At 33.6% G+C, this 19,613-nt stretch overlaps 1 protein-coding gene across 1 annotated transcript in view; it reads right to left on the bottom strand.

The window, feature by feature from the left end:
• Positions 1–16,214: 16,214 nt before the first annotated feature.
• LOC133336539 (TWiK family of potassium channels protein 18) overlaps positions 16,215–19,613 on the bottom strand; it is a 70,179-nt gene continuing 66,780 nt past the window's right edge. Inside the window, exon 5 of the mRNA XM_061544822.1 lies at positions 16,215–17,394. Coding sequence (XP_061400806.1) covers positions 16,682–17,394 — 713 coding nt within the window. The 3' untranslated portion in view covers positions 16,215–16,681. The remainder of the gene's footprint in view (positions 17,395–19,613) is intronic.

Raw genomic sequence — 19,613 nt, 5'->3', positions numbered from 1 at the left:
TTACGCCATAAAATAAAAACAAAAGGGGTCACTTTAGGTTTCGGTTGATTTTACCCTCGGAGTATTCATCTAAACAGCCGCTCTAAGTATTTAGTCAGATCCCATTCACCTAGTAATATATGTGATGATAATTGCCTCTAGAGCGACTAGAAAATCTGACAAAATTAAATTTTTCTGTTCATTGCAGCCCCTGAATGAAATCTCAATTTTACCGAAAACTTTTGAAAATACACACGCCCTTGGTAGCCTATGGAAATTGTATTTTTAAAAAATCCACACCTTCGAAAAAATATTTTTAAAAAATCCACGCATTTGGTAGATTTTTTATGGATACATTTTTTAATCCAAGCCTAAGGCCTTTGATTTGTGTTTATGTACGTTTATGTCGCCTTTCGTCTTTATCACCTGCATCACGGCTAACAACCTTCTGCGCGACAAATTTATATGACTCTGCACAATAAAATGTCCTTGACATTTTATATCTAATTTTAAGTGTTAGGTTAACAGTTTACCATTTTAAGGATATAATTCAACCCAAGAAATATCTGATCGTCAATATTTCAAGGATTTCGTTACACGGGAAAATTAAGCTAACAAAATTTATTGAATTGGGAACGCCTTCCATCGTCAAACTTTTGCTATTTGAGTCATAAAAAAACGCCCCAACCAGGCAAATGAAAGTGAAACACAATTAAGATGTTGTGTTAGTGTAAAATTTGGCTAACTCACACACACAAACACGCATACATCAACAGCTACTGCCGCAATGCCTGATGTCGTCCGTCGGTTGGTTCATAAATATGTATGTCTCCGTGTGTGGTATTTCAAGTTTAAGCAGCAGCAAAAGGTCAAAAAGGTTTCGGCACACAGGACGACTACCAGAACTACGACAAATGTGTAACCAAATGTCGCATAAACAATAACTTGGTCGGAATTTTAAATGATTTCCAAGGGCAAGGAATTTTTGAGGAGGTTAGGGATGCCGCTGTGGGCTGAGGGGGGATTTTGAAAATAAAATAAAAAATTCTCAAATAAACATAAATTATTTTTAAAAAGCAAAATTGATAATGGTTCTTGGAATTTCCAAATTCTTTTTAAAAAGTTTCCAAATTTGCATCCCTAGATCTAAGATTCCAAACATACCCTTAAACCTGTGTGTGTGGGCTAGGGAATTTCTACAAGCATGGAATTTATGTATTTCGTACATGGTGTATAGACAGATTTGTGTCTTTGTATATGCGCCTGTGTGAGTGTGTTTGTTTGCCATTGTGTGGAAATGAATTGTAAGTTGTATACATGATAAATGTACAGATTTGCCATAAATCTCGAACAGTTTTATACGCCTATTACAAATGCAACAAAAAAAATTTGAAAACGAAAGGCAAAAAACTAAACTAAAAAAGAATAAATAAAACTAACAAAAAGAAAGACAAACTTACAACGAAGCGAAACCGAAATGCATACATTTACACATTATTACCGCACCGAGAACTGTGTAGGTGTATTGGGTACGGGTTAACCAATATTTCTTTTTCAGATGCTACGCAAAAAACCCCCCTTTTTTGTGTTGACATTCAACCGCATAATGGCGACATACTTACAAACTAGTTCCTTATGAGACGGCGTTACCATTTTTGCAATATTTTTTATGTCCTGCCTCGATGTTATGACAGTCTAGTCTATTGGCAGCTGTGAGTATACTGAAAAGAAAAACTTATGGCCCCTTTGCCTCTAGGTCTTCTCTCCTTTGGGTTTGATATTTCAAGTTGTTACTTTTATTTTTAGAAATAATTTTCAAGGCCACTTTACCCAGCAGCAGGGTAGCAATTTTTTTCACATATATAAATGCAAAACAACAACAACAACAGTAAATTGTTTGCTATTTTTTGTTGCATGCGGGTTAGAAAACAGTATTGCCATGGCATAGTCATCAGCATAATGAGTAATACCGCACAGGGTCATGGAATAATTATGAACAAACAAAATTAAAGAAATAAATATTTGCAGATCATTTGAAGTTTTAAAATTTTACAAACAATTGATTCTTAAAAAAATATTTTTCGGGTACTACCAAAGGCTTGGATTTTGTAAAAATATTTTTTCCATAGTCTACCAAAGGCGTGGAGTTTTAAATATTTTTTCCATAGACTAACCTAGTCGTGGATTAGACTAACCTAGGCTTGGATTTTTTAAAAATATTTTTTCCATAGACTAACCTAGGCGTGGATTTTTTAAAAATATTTTTCCATAGACTAACCTAGGCGTGGATTTTTTAAAAATATTTTTTCCATAGACTAACCAAAGCGTGGATTTTTTAAAAATATTTTTTCCATACACTAACCTAGGCGTGGATTTTTTAAAAATATTTTTTCCATAGACTAACCTAGGAGTGGATTTTTTAAAAATATTTTTTCCATAGACTAACCTTGGCATGGATTTTTTAAAAATATTTTTTCCATAAACTAACCTAGGCATTGGTTTCTTAAATATATTTTTTTCCAAAAACTAACAAAGGCGCGGATTTCTTAAAAATATTTTTTATTTTTTTTTAAGTTTTTATTCTTTAGTTTTTGTTGTTATTGTTTTCGCTTTTTTGTTGTTACTACATGACTTGCAGACAAACTAACTTCCTCGTTAAGGGAAACCACATCTTCATCCTTATGCTTATTGATGATAAGCCAATGCTGATGCTAAATTCATTTTGGTGACGGGATAGCAAACCCTTTTTTGTCGTGATGCACAACATTCGGAATGGATGCTGGCAATATGGATGCTGATGCTTTTTTTTTTGGTTGGTATGCAGTGTTTAATTTCCGTTGCCATCAATTTATTGGCAATCAGTAGCAAGGACCTCGATGTCGTCATCAACATCATTATGGTTATCGGCAACAGCATCACATCACAGACTCATCAGCAGCTAACACAAATATTTTTCACACTAAAACAGTCAGCTACAATGAATGTACACCATGTTCCTCCCGATCCTCCCTCAGCATTCTTCAATCTCCCTCACGCCCTTTATTAGTCTGCCCCCACTACATATTTATGGATTATTTTGCAATGAGAACGACAATCGATTTCCCTTCAATTTTGATTTTTATTAGAAAATCATCTCCTTTTTTTGCGCCAATCACCCTGCCAACAAATACCCCTTTTTTATGGTTTACTCTCCGTCGCTAAGCATGACGTTTACATTGAAACTATGCTAAACCTCTTAGCCGTCTTTGTGCACAGCAAACACAAAAAAGCTAATAAATTTCCCTTACTAAGCATAAAATAACATCCATCCATCCTTCCATGCTCCCCTCACGCCCCGGCCCTTAAATACCTTCAACAAAGGACAATGTGTTGTTTAAGGACCTCCAAGTACATGACGACAGCAGTAGCGCGGCAAAAGCAATAAGGATTTTAGCATAAATTGAAAAAAAATATTCCGCACCACAAGCGGAAGTGAAATAAAAACACACAAAAAAGCAGGATATCACAGTGAGGCAGACATCCAGCCAATCCCCTTCTCCCACCCCCATCCCATTTTGTAATGGCACGAGCCATTGTAATATATATATCAGCACCGAATTTAGTTATAAAATATCGGGAACCAGTGTCTGTCAATGACCAACGTCAATAAGTCTTCACAAGTCATCAAATAAAAACCGAAATCCGACAATCAGCCATTCAGTCAGCCCACGCAATTGGTTAAATTTGTTGACAGACCGAATTTCTCTTTCTCCTTGAAGTCTCCTTCAAGTGGGAAGCAAGTGGGAAATTCAAGATGTTCGGTTTTTTTTCTCTTTTTTCTTAGGAATTTCTGTAATGACTTGCAAATTCGAGATTAGCCGTTGAAAAACCCCATGGCACATGGCAATAAACCATAAATAATTATTTTTCCCCCTTTATGACGGGGGGGTGAACTTTATGACCTTGGTGTAATAAATGTCGTAAAGGTGAGTAATTGAATTTGAAAAAAATAAATAAATTGATTTTTGAGATATTAAAAAATATTTTTACGAATTTTTTAAAGCGTGACACGGATTTTAAAAAAATATTTTTCCATAGGTCAACAAAGGCTTGGATTTAAGAAAATTGAATTCATCAGAAAGGAGTGGATTTTTTACAAACACTTCTTTGAGGTTGTACCAAAGGCGTTAAATTTTCTAAAAATATTTTTTGGGCTATTAACAAAAGCAGGGAATTTTTATACCCTACACAACTATGTTGTCAGGGTATTATAGCTTTGTGCAGCCCCAAGAGTTTGTAACGCCGCGAAATATTGGTCCTAGACCCACCTTATGAATACCGATCGTTATATCTCGACTAGCTGAGTCGATCTAGACATGTGTATCCGTCCGTCCATTATAATTTGTAAACACGATACATGTAGGATGGGTTCTGGCCAATGAAGACCCCTATTGTTTTTGGAAAATATCGGTTTATATTTAGGGGATGGGCCAAAATTGACCAAAAACTTTATTTTTATCGGTTTTTCTGTTCGCTCCAGAGGCCGCAATTATGGCCCAAACATCGCGAATTTTTGCATGGAGAAGGGGATCGGGCCAAAGAATAAATATGCCAGTTTTGATAAAGATCGGTCAATTTTTAGCGGGTCAAATGGACCCTGGCTTTTGTGTGAAAAATTACAAAATTAGTATTCTATGGCATATATATTTGCCCTTTAAGGTCCTAGACCCGAGAAGTTGATAGTATGTTCAAGAGGAGTAGTTGACCTGATGCCAATTATATGATCGTATGTATTCAGATGTGGGAGTTACACATAAATATTTTTAGGGTGCTTACGTACTGAGATATTATTTAGTAACCCATTACCACACTAAAGGGCGGAATTATAGCACTGATTGCTTTGAAATTTTCCATGAGCACAATGCCTATAATTTTCAGCGATGATCACATAATCATTTTGGGATGAAATAGATCGATAACGTATTTTTTTGTGTTTTTTCGAGTCGATCTATAGGCCACAATTGAAACCCGAACATCACAACACAACCCACTGTGAAGGGAATATTGGCAAGTAATTAGAAGGACTGAATATTAGTAATATTCGGAAAATATGTCAGTGTAAGTGCTGTTGACCTCTAATGGGGCAAGAGGGTGCAAATATCACGAAATATTTTCCAGGCTCGTAAGAAACTCCAGCAGAAAGTTAGAGTTCCGTTGTAGTTGTGTAGGGTATCGTATGGTCGGCCCCGTCCGACTATACTGCTCTGCTCACTAGTTAAAAATATTGTTTGGCTATTAACAAAGACGTGGATTTTTAAAAATATATTTTTTGGGCTATCAAGAAAGTCGTGAATTTTTTAAAAATATTTTTTCGAGATACTACCCAAGGCGTGGATTTTTCCAAGTTCTACCTTGGATTTTTTAAAAATATTTTTTCAAAGTACTGCCCTTGGCGTGGATTTTTATACCCTTCACCACACTGTGGTACAGGGTATTATGTATTTGTGCATATGTTTGCAACAGGCAAAAGGAATCGAGATATACCCATGATTCCTTTTGAGAATATGCTTGGAATTACTTTCTGAGTCGATTTATGCATGTCTGTCCGTCTGTAGATGTTAAATTGTAAACAAAGTAAAAGTCGCATTTATGATCCGATTTGAATGAAATTTGGCACAGCTCACTTATTTGGCCCAAGGACGAACTATATTGAAGAAAATCGGTTCAGATTTAGATATAGCTCCCATATATATATATATATATATATATATATATTCGTCCGATTTAAGGTAAATGATGCACCAAAGTCCCTAAGTATCTTTCGATTTGAACGAAATTTGGCATAGTGTACTGACATGAGTCTAGAATGATATGTGCTAAGTTTTGAGAAAATCGGTTCAGATTTAGATATAGCTCCCATATATAGCATTGTCCGATTTTATGTAAATGGTGCATCACAGTCCCTATATATCTTTTGATTTGCACGAAATTTGGCACAGCGTACTGAGTTAAGCCTAGAATGATGTGTGCTATATTTCGTGAAAATCGGTTCAGATTTAGATATAGCTCCCATATATATTTTCGTCCGATTTAAGGTAAATGGTGTACCAAAGTCCCTATATATCATTCGATTTGTACGAAATTTGGCACAGCGTAATGAATTAGGTCAAGAATGATGTGCGTCAAGTTTCCTGAAAATCGGTTCAGATTTGGATATAGCTCTCATATATATTTTCGTCCGATTTAAGGTAAATGGTGTACCAAAGTCCCTATATATCATTCGATTTGCACGAAATTTGTCATAACGTGCTGAATCAACTCTAGAATGATGTTTGCTAAATTTCGAGAAAATCGGTTCAGATTTAGATATAGCCCCCATATATATTTTCGTCCGATTTTATGTAAAAAGTGCACCAAAGTCCCTATATACCCTTCGATTTGCACGAAATTTGACATTGCGTATTGAATTAAGTCTAGAGAGATGTGTGTTAAATTTCGAGAAAATCGGTTCAGATTTAGAAGTAGCTTCTATAAATATTTTCGTCCGATTTTAGGTAAATGGTGAACCAAAGTTCCTCTATATCCTTCGATTTGCACAAAATTTGGCACAGCGTACTGAAATAAGTCTAGATCGATTTGTGTTAAGGTTCGTGAAAATCGGTTTAGATTTAGATATAGCTCCCACAGTATTGTCCGATTTTATGTAAATGGTGTACCACAGCCCCTATATATATTTCTATACAGAATTGTGTCCAGGGTGATGTGCGTCAGGTTTCGAGACATTTAAGGTAAATAGGGCTCCAAGGTTCCTATATATATTTCGATTTGCCCGGAATTTGGTATAGGGTACTGAATTAGGTCCAGAATGATGCGGTTTTTTAAAAAATATTTCTTAAGGCACTACTAAAGGCGTGTTTTTTTAAGTATTTTTTATACCCTCCACCATAGTATGGTGGGTATATTAGTTTTGTTTTTCCGTTTGTAACTCATCGAAATAATCATTTCCGACCCTATAAAGTATATATATTCTTGATCAGCGTAAAATTCTATGACGATTTAGCCATGTCCGTCTGTCTGTCTGTCTGTTGTAATCACTCTAGCGTCTAAACGAATTGAGATAGAGCCTCAAAATTTAGCATAGAGTCGTCTTTTGTCTGCAGGCAGGTCAAGTTCGAAGATGGGCTATATCGGTCCACGTTTAGGCATAGCTCCCATATAAGGGTACCCCCAAATTTGGGTATTTTGGGGTTCTTGAGCGTGTTTTTCAACCGAATTCGCTGAAATTTGGTACTTTGAGTTCTAATTGGGTAGCAAATCTCCCCACTAAAAATTATAAATATAGGTCCATTTTTTCGGACAGCCCCCATATAAGGGTACCACCAATTTTCGGTATTTTGAGGTTCTTGAGGGCGTTTGAGTTCTTATTGGGTACCAAATCTTCCTACTAAAAATTATAAATATAGGTCAATTTTTTCTGATCATTTAACCTGTGGAGGATATCGAGATAAACAAGTAGAACGTAAGGTTCGATAATGAACTATAACCCGCATTTAGACCTAGCCCCTGTATGGAGGTTCCAGAAGAAGTGGACCGATATTCCCCATTTTCGAATTTGAATTAAGATTGGAAGAAATAATAAGATGGACAAAGTTTGGATGAAATCTAAATTTTCTGAAACGGATTTGGTCCAAAGAAACATGAGGTCTAGAACCAATATTTCGATGAGGCACATTTTCACCGTGTTAAGGTGTATACACCCTCATTAGCCATAAGGCTGAGGGTATAGTTATCCTTTAAAATTTTCTAAAATTTGTATTATGGTTTACATAATCCGTTTTTAGAAATGTCGGTATAGGTCCACTTTTTGGTATGTTCCCTATATTTTCATTTCTAGTACCTGTCAATATATCTATGGTGGAGGGTATCCAAAGTTCAGCCCGGCCGAACTTACTGCTTTTTCACTTGTATATTTTCATATCTTACCATTTTCCTTATTTCCTTTCCAAAAAAAACATTTGTATTGAATAAAACAAAATTTTAAAAATTTTGGTATTTTTTTCATGAATTTAAAATTTTATTGTTCTTCTTAGATTAATTGTCTGTTTCGTAGTTTTATGTTCTGCTGTTTTTTTTTTAATTTTATTTTCTTTCTGATTTTTCACATCTGCTGTTTTCCTTTTTCTTTTGTATTCATTCATGCAAAGGACATGCCATTGTTGTTTTTTTTTAAGAAATGTGTCGATATATTCATTTTATATTTTTATGCCAATATTTTCTTTGAAATTAAAAAAAAAAAAAAAAATAAATTTTTTTGTTAAGATAGTAAGAGATGGAGCATTTTGTGTTCATATTTTTTATTATTATTTTTTAAATTGATATATATATCGAATGTTTTCTTTTCTCTTCTTCATATTTTTTGTCTTATTTATAAATTTCTTATCACTGGCATTGTCCTTTCCAAACCAACTCAATTTGGTTTGGAGAAAAGAAAAAAAATTGTTAATTAAAAATTACAAATATTTGGTTTGTGGTGGTTGATTTTATACTAAAGTTTTTTTTTATAAGTAATTCTAAAGATAAAATTTGTTGTTTTTGTTTTATTATATATCGTTTGTTTTGTTTTTTTTTATAATGATATTTTATACAAGTTGTTTTTGTTGTAGTTATTTTATTTATATGCCATGTGGTTTTACAAGAAAAAAAACCCCTCAATTGGCTTTAATTTGCTTAAAAAGTTTTTTTTTGGTTTTCAATTTTTTTTTTATTTTTTGTTGATTTTATTATTTTTTTGTTTTAAAAATTATTCTTAAATACATATCTGATATTTTTGTTGTAGTTGTTGTTTATGTATTTATAATTTTTTATGCATTCATTCTTAAGATTTGTTCCTGCCTTCAGAATTTTTTGATGCCCTGCATCAAGGAGAGAGCTTAGGTAGTTCATAGATGGTCTCAGAGGCCATTTATGGCGAGATGACCTCTGAGACTATCTAGGGATAGATTAATGCTAAGGCTATATATGTCTAGGTCGTCTCTGAGGCCCATCCAGAGGGAATATCAGTGACTAGATGGCCTTTGAAGCTATCCGTAGCTATATGGTCTTTAAGGCTATTTTTGGCTAGATGATGTCTAAGGCTATGATTGATTGATTGACTCTGAGCGCCATCTAGTGATAGGTGGCAATTGAGCTCATTTTCTAATATTTGAGCTCTGATCCCCTTGGGCTTCTTGTAAATATGGCCACTGAGCCCATATTGTCATAGATGGCCTCTAAGCCCATGCTAACTATAGATGGCCTCAGAGCCTCAACTTCTTATTGATGACCTTTAGACCCCTGCAACAGATAGATGGCCTTTGCTACCCAGATACTTTCATTTTATAGTAGTTGTAGCTTTAAAGTCCTCTTTCTCTCTCCCTGAGTTGGGAAGTCTCAGCTCTGTCCTAATGTAGGGTATATCGCAAAAGTCCATCTGACCAGACCACCCTTCATTTTCTTTACTTATTTTTTTTTCTTTTTCCTCTGTAATTATTTATGTATGCAGTTGTGTCGAATTTAAATCAGGTCTGGTCTTCTTAGAAAAAATATATATAATATTTTATATGTATGTGTGTGTTTGTGTGTGTGTGTGTATAATTAAATTTACCTAAGTTTACATATCTTAAGACTTGTTACACTTGACTAATTTTACAATAATGTATGCCAGAGTGTAAATGTATGCACATGTGTTTGTGTGTGTGAGTGTGTGTGTGTTTGGTATGACTGTCATGTAAATACACGATGATGAGTGCCACTGATATATGCTTACAAAATGTTGTTAAGGATAAGGATACAGCCAGTCAGCCAGCTACTACTGTTGCTGTTGTAGTGATTGTTGTTTTTGTTGTTGTTTTTGATGATTACATATTTTACAAATGATTCTCGGTGTATGTCCAAAATTTATAAAACACAATTAATTTATTATTCAAATATGTGCATCCGGTCGTGTCGAGATATTCTCAACTATCATGTCATTGAAATAATTTGTTCACACGCACACACAGTCAAACATACATGTATGTGTGTCTGTTTGTATATTCACAATAAATTTCCTTTTAAACAGGACATTGCCATGACATGTTAAACGAAATTTTTGTAGGAAAGTAGGAAAATCACTAACAGCACTATGTCCACTACGAAATGAAATTCAATATTAAAAATGAACAATGGAAACCGGAGACATACACTAAAGATGTCTATAACAGATACAAATGTGATGATATATGACCAAGCATGCATGGGGTATATTGGGATGGAGAGGGAAATAAGTACAAAAGAAAAATCTAAGATAACAAAAATTTTAGAAGTTAAGGCAGAATCTCTTTCGTGGGAAAATTTTGAAAGCTTATCGAAAAAATTTTCCCCAAAAATTAAGGCTAGATGGCCTCGGAGCCCATCTAAGGCTAGGTGGTCTTTTTTTATTATATTTTTCACAATTCTAAAAGTGTTTCTAAAATTTTACTTAAAAACTTTCAAATTTTATTTTCCTATTGATTTTTTAGCAAATTTAAATAATTTTTATTTATTTTATATTGGATTTCTATTAAAATTTTTAATTGATATTTTTCAAAAAAATTTTTAATTAATTTTTTTAATATTTTTCCTTAATTTATTTTTTTTAATTAATTTTAATTTTTTTATTTATTAATTTTTTTATTCAATTTTTATTTTTTTTTTAAATTCCCAATTAAAATTTTCTGCCACTCCACCCCAATAAATTTCTTAAGTTTTATCTAGCATTTACCGTCTTGCTTGCTTCGTATCTTCTGTGAGTTTATTGACAAATAGTTGCATGGTTCAGTTATTTGAATTCAATTCATTTTTTTTTCATTCCAACTCTCTAAAATGCACATAAATTCTTGTTCTATAACACACATGCACTCTCACACATAACAAGCCACACATAACCTCCTCTCTCTCTCCCACTCTCCCACACCCATAAATCATACACACACAGGAGACATGCCAAAAACCCGAAGTGACACCGAGCAACACAAATCATTGTTGTCGTCATCATCATACACAATGACCCCTTTTATTGTTGCTGTTGTTGTTTTTGCTCTTATTCTTATTCATCTCCTTGTTGTCATTTTCATTGTGTACGGGTGTGAGTGTATGCATTTTAATCGTCACGTACAAACATGACGTTTCATTCCATTTCATCTCTTCTTTTCACTACCTATTCACAATTAATGTTGCATTGCATTGCAGTTTTTATGCTGCAGCTCTATAGTATCATCGTCATCATCATGCACATGCACACAGCAACATTACTGCATGCATGATTTCGATTTGACAACGTACAAAAACGTTGTCACTCATAGATGGAGAAAGATCATCATGACGATAGTAAGGGTGAGAGAATCTTACGTGGAGCATAACACATTTTTTGGTGAAAAGCTGGAGTAATTTTCTTTTCATGGAGAAAGGAATAATAAAAAATAAATAAAATAACAACAACAATGGAAAATAAAGAATATGAAAGGTAAAATCCAAGAAATAATGAATGGGGGAGATGTAAGTGTAAGGGGAAGTTATGTATATACAAATAATTCAACCGTTTCTCTATATGCAAGACTCAATGCAGTCCCAGACTGAGAGGGAAACTAAGTGACTACTGAGGAAAATTTTTAAATTTCTAATATTTAAAAAAATAATAATAATAAAAATTCTTTTGATAAAAAAAAAAAAAATCTAATGGAAATAATTTTTTTAAATTTTTAATTTTTTCTAACAACAAATTTCAAAAAATTTTAATTAAATAGAAAAATTAAATAGAATTAAATAATTAAATAGAAAATTAAATAAAAAAATATTTTGTAAATGTTTAAAACAAAAATTAAATTTTAATTTTTCATTCAAAAAATTTACAAATGTATTTTTTTTATAAAAATTTTAATAAATTGAAAACACAAAGTATAAAAATGTTTATGGAAAAAATTTGAAATTTTTTTATATAAAAATTTCCAAATATAAAAAGAAAAAAAGGTAGCGAACAGAATAAAAAATATTTGTATATTTTTTTACAAAAATGCGATATTTTTCCGTATAAAAAATATTATATAAAAAATTTTTTTAAAAAATTTGCATCTTTTATTTTTTTATAACTATATGCATAGAAACATTCTATTTGTATTGAAACGTTCACACTTTTTTACATTTTTTTAATATAAACATTTTAAAATTTTTTAAAAAAAAAATTTCAAATTTTTATTACAAAAATCTATAAAAAAATATATTTTTAAAAAATTTTTAAATTTTTATTTAAGAAATTAAACATTCTTAAAATTTCCCTTTCAAAGAAATCATTCAATTTCTTTTATCGTAATTCTTAATTTTTTTTCTGTATTTTCTTTTTTCACTTTTCCTTTAAAAATTTTATCATCTATTCCTCAGAAAGTTTCTTAAATTTCCTATTTTTCTATGAATCTCAATCGAATTTTTCTATAGAAAATAATTCTAAATTTCCTTTGAAATTGCCATGCCATTATGTAGGGTATTTTATTTACACCTAAATCCCGGTTATTACCCTCTATTGTTTGTCTTTATATGATTTCTTGTTGTTGTTTTTATTTTCGGTTTTTGTGGCCACACGACTGTTGATGGCAAGCCATTTGACAAAAACAAATCCAAACATAACACAGCACAACAGTCGTTATACGACAACGACTTGTTGTTATTGCTATTGCAATTGTGTTGATGACAACAATGACGACGATGACAACGACGACGACGATGATGCGAGTGGCGGCAGTAAACATAACAGCTCTCTCGTTTGCATTGTCATTACTTTTCTTCAACAATGCAACAGAGGACGACGATGACGACTGCAACGATGATGAGCACGACAACATAACACACACGAACAACAAGAACAACAACTACTTATGGCATAATAGGAGGGTAGACAAACAACAAATTTCTACACTGCACTGCACACACATTCAGAGTTTAAATAGTGGTGCACACTCATGCACACACACACGCACGCACACGCATAAATAGAGCACATAAGTAAAATGGGAGCACTTTAAACCACACAATAAAAAGTGCTGTGGTTTTGTTTTGCTTTAAGACTCTCCATGAAGAATATATGAAGAATAATAATTTTTGTGTGTGTGTGTGTGCAAAAAATGTGTGACAATAAAGGAATTCATTAAAGAATGGGGAAAAACAACAACAAAACACAACTTCTTTTTTTTTTGTAAATTCCCCTTGTTTACCACTGTCTTATTGGGTTTTGTTTTTCTTGGGAAACTGGCACAAAAACGACTGGTCGTTGTGATGTCGTTGTTGTTTTTGTACGAGTTATGTGTGGGTGTGTGTTCGTGTGTGTGCACTGTAACTTGTCACACATTGTTCAAATGTGTGACAATAAAATGTTGGTAATTAGTGAAATGATTATTGTCATAAGGAGACCAACAGTCCAATTTCTAACTGTCTTCCAGGCAACTGCGCTCTTCTCTCTCCTCCCTCACTCTCACTGAGATTTTGGCATACAACTTCTTCTCTCTCATTGCAATTAAGGTCACATTTCTAAAGAATAAGATGTGTTGTTGACTGCTGCTGCCAGTGTTGTTGTTGTTGATTTTACTGTTCATGCTGTCACTTTTTCTAATTGCACACAAGTGCATCGTTTTATGTCGTTGTTGTCTGTTTGGTGCTTTTGGACATTTGTGGGTTGAAAACTTTAATCATTTCCTTATAACAACAACATTTTTTTCTTTCATTTCATTTTTGCCACAAGCCATCGAACTCATGTGCGTATGTGTGTGTGTGAGTAGAAAAACAAACCAGCTGCCAACCAACATAACAGCGGAACAAATTGATTTTACAGATCTCATAATTAAACTAGCCATCCGAGAAAAGCAAACAAACAATGAGCCAAGTGAAATGGGCGTTGGAGACAAACAAAAAAATCACTTAGTGGAAATGAATAGAATTTTGTAAGAAAAAAAAATGAAAATAAGAAGAAAAGATTCTTGGCAAGCATTGGGATAACCACAGGAATAGAAATGATTTAGAGTGTACACATGCGAATAATTCATAACAAAAAGGATGTGAAATCTGTTTTTAAATAATGTGATAATATTTCATGATTTTTCATGATTATTTAAGACATGGGAGCGTATGAGTGGTAATAATTTCCAGAAAATAGAGATTAGAGCGTATGTATTTATTTTAAAATGTTGAAAAAAAAAATATTTCAGACATGGGAGCGTATGAGTGGTAATAATTTTGAAAAAAAAATGATTATACGGCGTATGAATATATTTTATTTTATTTTTTTTTAATAATTATTTAAGACATTGGAGCGTATGAGTAGTGATAATTTTGAGAGAAATTAGATACTAGGGCGTATGAATATATTTTAAAATTTTGAAAATAATTATTTCAGACATGGGAGCGTATGAGTGGTAATAATTTTGAGAAAAAAATATACATTGGGGCGTATGAATAACAATAATAACAAAATTAGGAATACGTTATGGGGAACGCAAAGAAATCGATTCCGTGTAAAATCTTAAGAAAATAAATTCGACCCCGAATAATCATTAATTGAAAATTTAAAAAGAAAGTAGCAAAAAATAGCAAAAAATTGAAACAAAAAATCCAAGAAAATATAAAATTGGCCAATGGAAAATTTTCGAAATGTTCATTAAATAAATCATATTTTGAAAGTCTTCAGTAAAAAAAATTCAAGAATTTTTTTTAATTTTTTTACTGAATGATCTGTTCCCGTACAGCAAACATCTACCAATTTTTGCTATTTTTTTCTATATCACAAGGGAACAATTTTTATCATAGTTAAAATTTTTACATTCTTGCAGGTTCTGGCACCGATATGAATTTTTTATTTAAATTTTCTCCAGGAATAGAATAATTTTAATTACAAAACACTGCATTTTTTTAGGCGAAGAAAATGCAAAAATGGTAGTATATAGAATTTTTAACTCGAAATCGTGATTGATTTTTTTTTTTTCTACCGACCCTTTATATTTGAATAATTCGTTTTTCTTTTCCAGACCTTTAAAATCAAAACCAAAAAATATTGAATGTATCACGAAAGTGTTTGTATGTATTTTGTTAATGATTTGTTTTCCTAAATATTTAAAACATTTATTATTATTTATGATTTTTATATAATATATAATTATAATTAATATAATACAATTTAAATTTCCTACTATTTTGTATATTTACATTTTCATCAGAACTAACCTACAAAATTTGACACTTAGTTGGCTAGAAATAGTTTGTATGTGGGTATGTATGAGTATGGTTTTAATGATTCCTTATATGTATAAGAATTTTTTTTATTATTTTAAATTTTAAAAACAGGACCAAGGAGTCAAGATTAGAAAAAATTAGAAAATATTAAATTATTTCATAAAACAATATATATTTTTAAAATTTATTTTTTAATTTTTTTATTATTTAAAAAAAATGTAATATTTTTTTATATATTTTTTTATTATTGTATAAAAATAACGTTTTTAAAAAAAATTGTTTTTAATTTTTTATAAAAAAATTTAAAAGAGAATTTTATTAAAAAAAAATATCCTCTTCTTTGACTCCTTAGTCCTGTTTTTTTAATTAAAAAAAAATATTTTATTATTAAACTATTTTTTTTGTGTTATTTTATTGGAATTTACTGGAATATGTTCCCACTTAATTTATTCAAAAAAATATTTTTAATACTACAATGTTGTTGTTGTTTTTTTGTTTTTATTATTTTATGACCTAGAAAAATCAGTTTAAAGTTATGAATTTTTTTGCTTTCATTTTTTCCTATTTTTGGTAGACGTATTAAATCGATTTTTTTCTCTAATTTTGATGATACCTTGTTAGTAGTTTTTCCTAATCTTCAGCTTCTCCTCCTTCATCTTCTTCTTCCACCTCAGCCATTCTACACCCGTATCACCTCACCCGGCTGAGTTTTCGATTTTAAATCACCAAGACTACCATCCAAGGAGTCTCGTTCACTATTCGATAGCGTTGTTGCCGCATCCTGATGGTCCAATTGTGACACGGCGCTTAGGGTAAATACATCATCTGGTTGGGTGGAGGTGGCTGGCGAATCACTAAGTAAACCACTCAAAGTGGGTCATCTTAGCGACTCACGTCACATGAAAACATCAGCTCCCGCATTACTGCCACCACCACCGCCAACCCCATGCCCCGAGTTGGTGGCTTTTCGTGGTGTCGTTGGCACGCCGTGGGGACACGTTGAACCCACCGTTGAGGTATTGGGCAGCGGCGGTACCATACCCTTTGATTCATCCTCAAAGGTTACCATTTTCTCACGGGGTTTCATAACTATTTGGACCTGGGGCGGAGGTGGTGGACCACATATGAGGGTTTGTGGTGGTCCCAGTTGTAGGCCATGCGGTAGGCCCATACCGGTGGGTGAACAACGCCTTGGTGGCGGCAATGCCAAATCTCCAACTCCCGACAAATTGAATTCACTTACACTACGCGGCACAAAATACTCGATATGATGTTCGGGTATGCCCGTTGATCTTCGTATGGGGGTGTTGCGTTGAAAATTCGAATTCAGTGTTCGCCTTGGCAAGGAGTTGTACTGGGAAAATAGATGAGCTGGTCCAAAGAACATGGTCTGATGCTGGCCCATGGTGTTGGGGCCAGGACCGCTGCCTGCAAGCAGGTCAGCGGTAGGTCGTTGTCAAGAGGATTTGGGAGTGACTGAAACCGATACCAGCGACACATCGTCCGATTGGGGCATGACATGATCTTGGACACTAAAGCGGCGCAGCCACATGACCAGCTCCGTTTGGATGAGGCTGAAACACATGGCCACCACGGCCATGCCTATTAGGATGTAACCGGAAGCTAAATATAAAGTGAGATTTCCCGAAGGCGTCAGCTCACCAAAACCAATGGTACCCAAAGAGGTGAAACAGAAATAGAGAGCCTCCAAAACACTCCAATCCTGCATTTTGTGGAACAGCAATGCTCCCGATGTGATGTAGCAGATGAGAACCATTACACATATGGATATGGGTACACTGGGTGAACCACCTGTGGGGGAGCAATGTTTACTCAGCGGACCATATTGATGATGATGTGGATGACCGGGTAACATTTTGGGTCCCGCAAAATGTTGTTGCCCTGATTTGTTTTTGTGTTTGGAATCACCCTTTTTACTCCCCGATGATGAGGTATTCCCACTGGAAGAGTTGCCACCACCACCGCTACCTCCATTACCATTACTGACAGCACTCTTTGAGCGAGCCTTGCGAAATAGGCAACGCATACCCGCCGATAAACCCTCACCCATGGCGGAGAGATACAGCAGGACAATGGGTATGCCAAAGAGGGCATAGATCAGGGCTGCAATGCGGCCCCATTGGGTGCGGGGTGAAATGCCACCATAACCTGGAAGAAGGAGAAAAAAATAAAAAACAATTACAATCAATTCCAGATAAGGCTGGGAGGTATTAAAAGGTATTACGGAGTACATCTAAATATTAATCAGTCTGAGTAGAGAGTAGTCAAGTTGAGCAGACATCATCGTCATTGCTACAAGCTCGTTAAGCTTATCTGATGGAGCTTTAACAAAATGTTTTTTTTTTTGCTTCTCTCACAGAAAAACAAACAAAAAATATTTAGTGTCACTGGTCATTGTCTTGTCTGCGAGGTCTTTGTCCCTCCACCATTGATACACATGCCAATAGCTAAATGTCTGTGTGTGCGGGTGTGTGCAAAAAGATTTTTCCAAATTCATTTACTAACACTTGTCTGGCCTTTCTCTCTAAGAGTGAGTGTGTGTGTTTGCCTGTGTGTTTATTTCTCTCTCTCTCTCCTCTGCCTTGTAATTCACATTCACAATCTCTTAGTGTAAGGCGCAAATTAACCTCAAACCACAACAACGAATGGCTTAAATGCTGCTAGTCCTGTAATTTTGTGGTTACAGCCATGTGTTAATTCGCCTTGTACACTGGCCATGGCATGGCTGGCATCTTGTTCACGTCGATTGGGCACACAAATGTAAACATTTCGAGGATAAACGAAATGTCCTCCCCCCTCGCCCATGCCATCACACGACCACCAACAACTTGATTAAAAGGCAAAATATATGGCCTCACACATTCAACCAACGAGGTTGGGTGGCGGCGAGCATGTCTCGTATTGTTTGAGACAACCATCTTGCAGTTGTAAGAACCAGTCGTAGAGTTTTGCAACATGTCATTGGACTACACTACAACTACAACTCTTAAGCCTGTGGTCACATTAAGCTTTATCGGTTTTTACACCATGCATCTGGCGGAGAGCCGTAAGGCAGACAGATTGGGAGATGGAGGAGGTAACAAACAGAAGATTAATTATGGGAACCAAAACAAAAAAAAAAAAACAAGAGAAAGTGATAAACTAGTAAGTAGGCATATTTAAGAGGATTTACTGACAATTTTGTATTTTTATTGATAACTTTGGAACTTCTCTGAAGAAAATTTTAGAAAAAAAAAATTTTAAAAAAATCGACTTTTTTAAACTAAATTTTTTTCTATTTTGAAGAAAAAAAAAGTAAAAATTTCTTAAGGAAAGAATTTTTGAAAAAGTAAATTGATTTTTTTTTTCGGGAAATTTTCCTAAAGAGATTTCTTTGAAAATTTCCAAAAATGTTGAAATTTTCCTAAAAAGAATTTTGTATAATTATAAAAATTATCTAATAGTTCAGATCTATTAACATATATGAATTTTCTAAAGGAAATTATAAAAAAGAGAATTTTCGAATTTCGAAGAATATTTGAAAATTTCTTATTGAAATATGTGGACATTTTCCCATTGAAAAGTTTAAGTTTTTTTTAATGTTTGATAATTAAAAATTTGATTTATTTAATAAAAATATTATTTTTTATACCCTTCACCAAACTGTAGTACAGAGTATTATGTCTTTGTGCATATGTTTGTAACAGGCAAAAGGAAACGAGATAGACACATGGTTACTTTTGAGAATAAGCACAGAATCACTTTTTAAGTCGATTTATGCATGTCCGTCCGTCCGTCTGTCTGTCCATGTTAAATTGTAAACAAAGTGCAGGTGGCATTTACTATCCGAATTAGATGAAATTTGGCACAGCTATTTTATTTGGCCCAAGAACGAACCCTATTGAAATTGGGAAAAATCGGTTCAAATTTAGATATAACTCCCATACATATTTTCGTCCGATTTTAGTTAAATGGTGCACCAAAGTACCTATAGATCGTTCGATTGACACGAAATTTGGCACAGCATTCTGAATAAAGTCTACAAAGATGTGTGTTAAATTTCTTGAAAATCGGCCCAGATTTAGATATAGCTCCCATATATATTACCCTCCGATTTAAGGTAAATTGTGCACCAAAGTTCCTATATATCATTCGATTGGCACGGAATTTGGCACAGTGTTCTGAAATAAGTCTAGAGAGATATGTGTAAAATTTCGTGAAAATCGTTTCAGATTTAGATATAGCTGCCATATATATTTTCGTCCGATTTTATGTAAATAGTGCACCAAAGTACCTAGAGATCATTCGATTGGCACGAAATTTAGCACAGCGTTCTGAATAATGTCTAGAAAGATGTGTGTTAAATTTCCTAAAAATCGGTCCAGATT

Source organism: Musca vetustissima, unplaced genomic scaffold (genome assembly GCF_032173495.1).
Source record: "Musca vetustissima isolate MV318-11 ecotype Yass unplaced genomic scaffold, APGP_CSIRO_Mvet_v1 utg1129, whole genome shotgun sequence".
Lineage (NCBI taxonomy): Eukaryota > Metazoa > Arthropoda > Insecta > Diptera > Muscidae > Musca > Musca vetustissima.
This window is presented reverse-complemented; position numbering and strand designations above follow the sequence as displayed.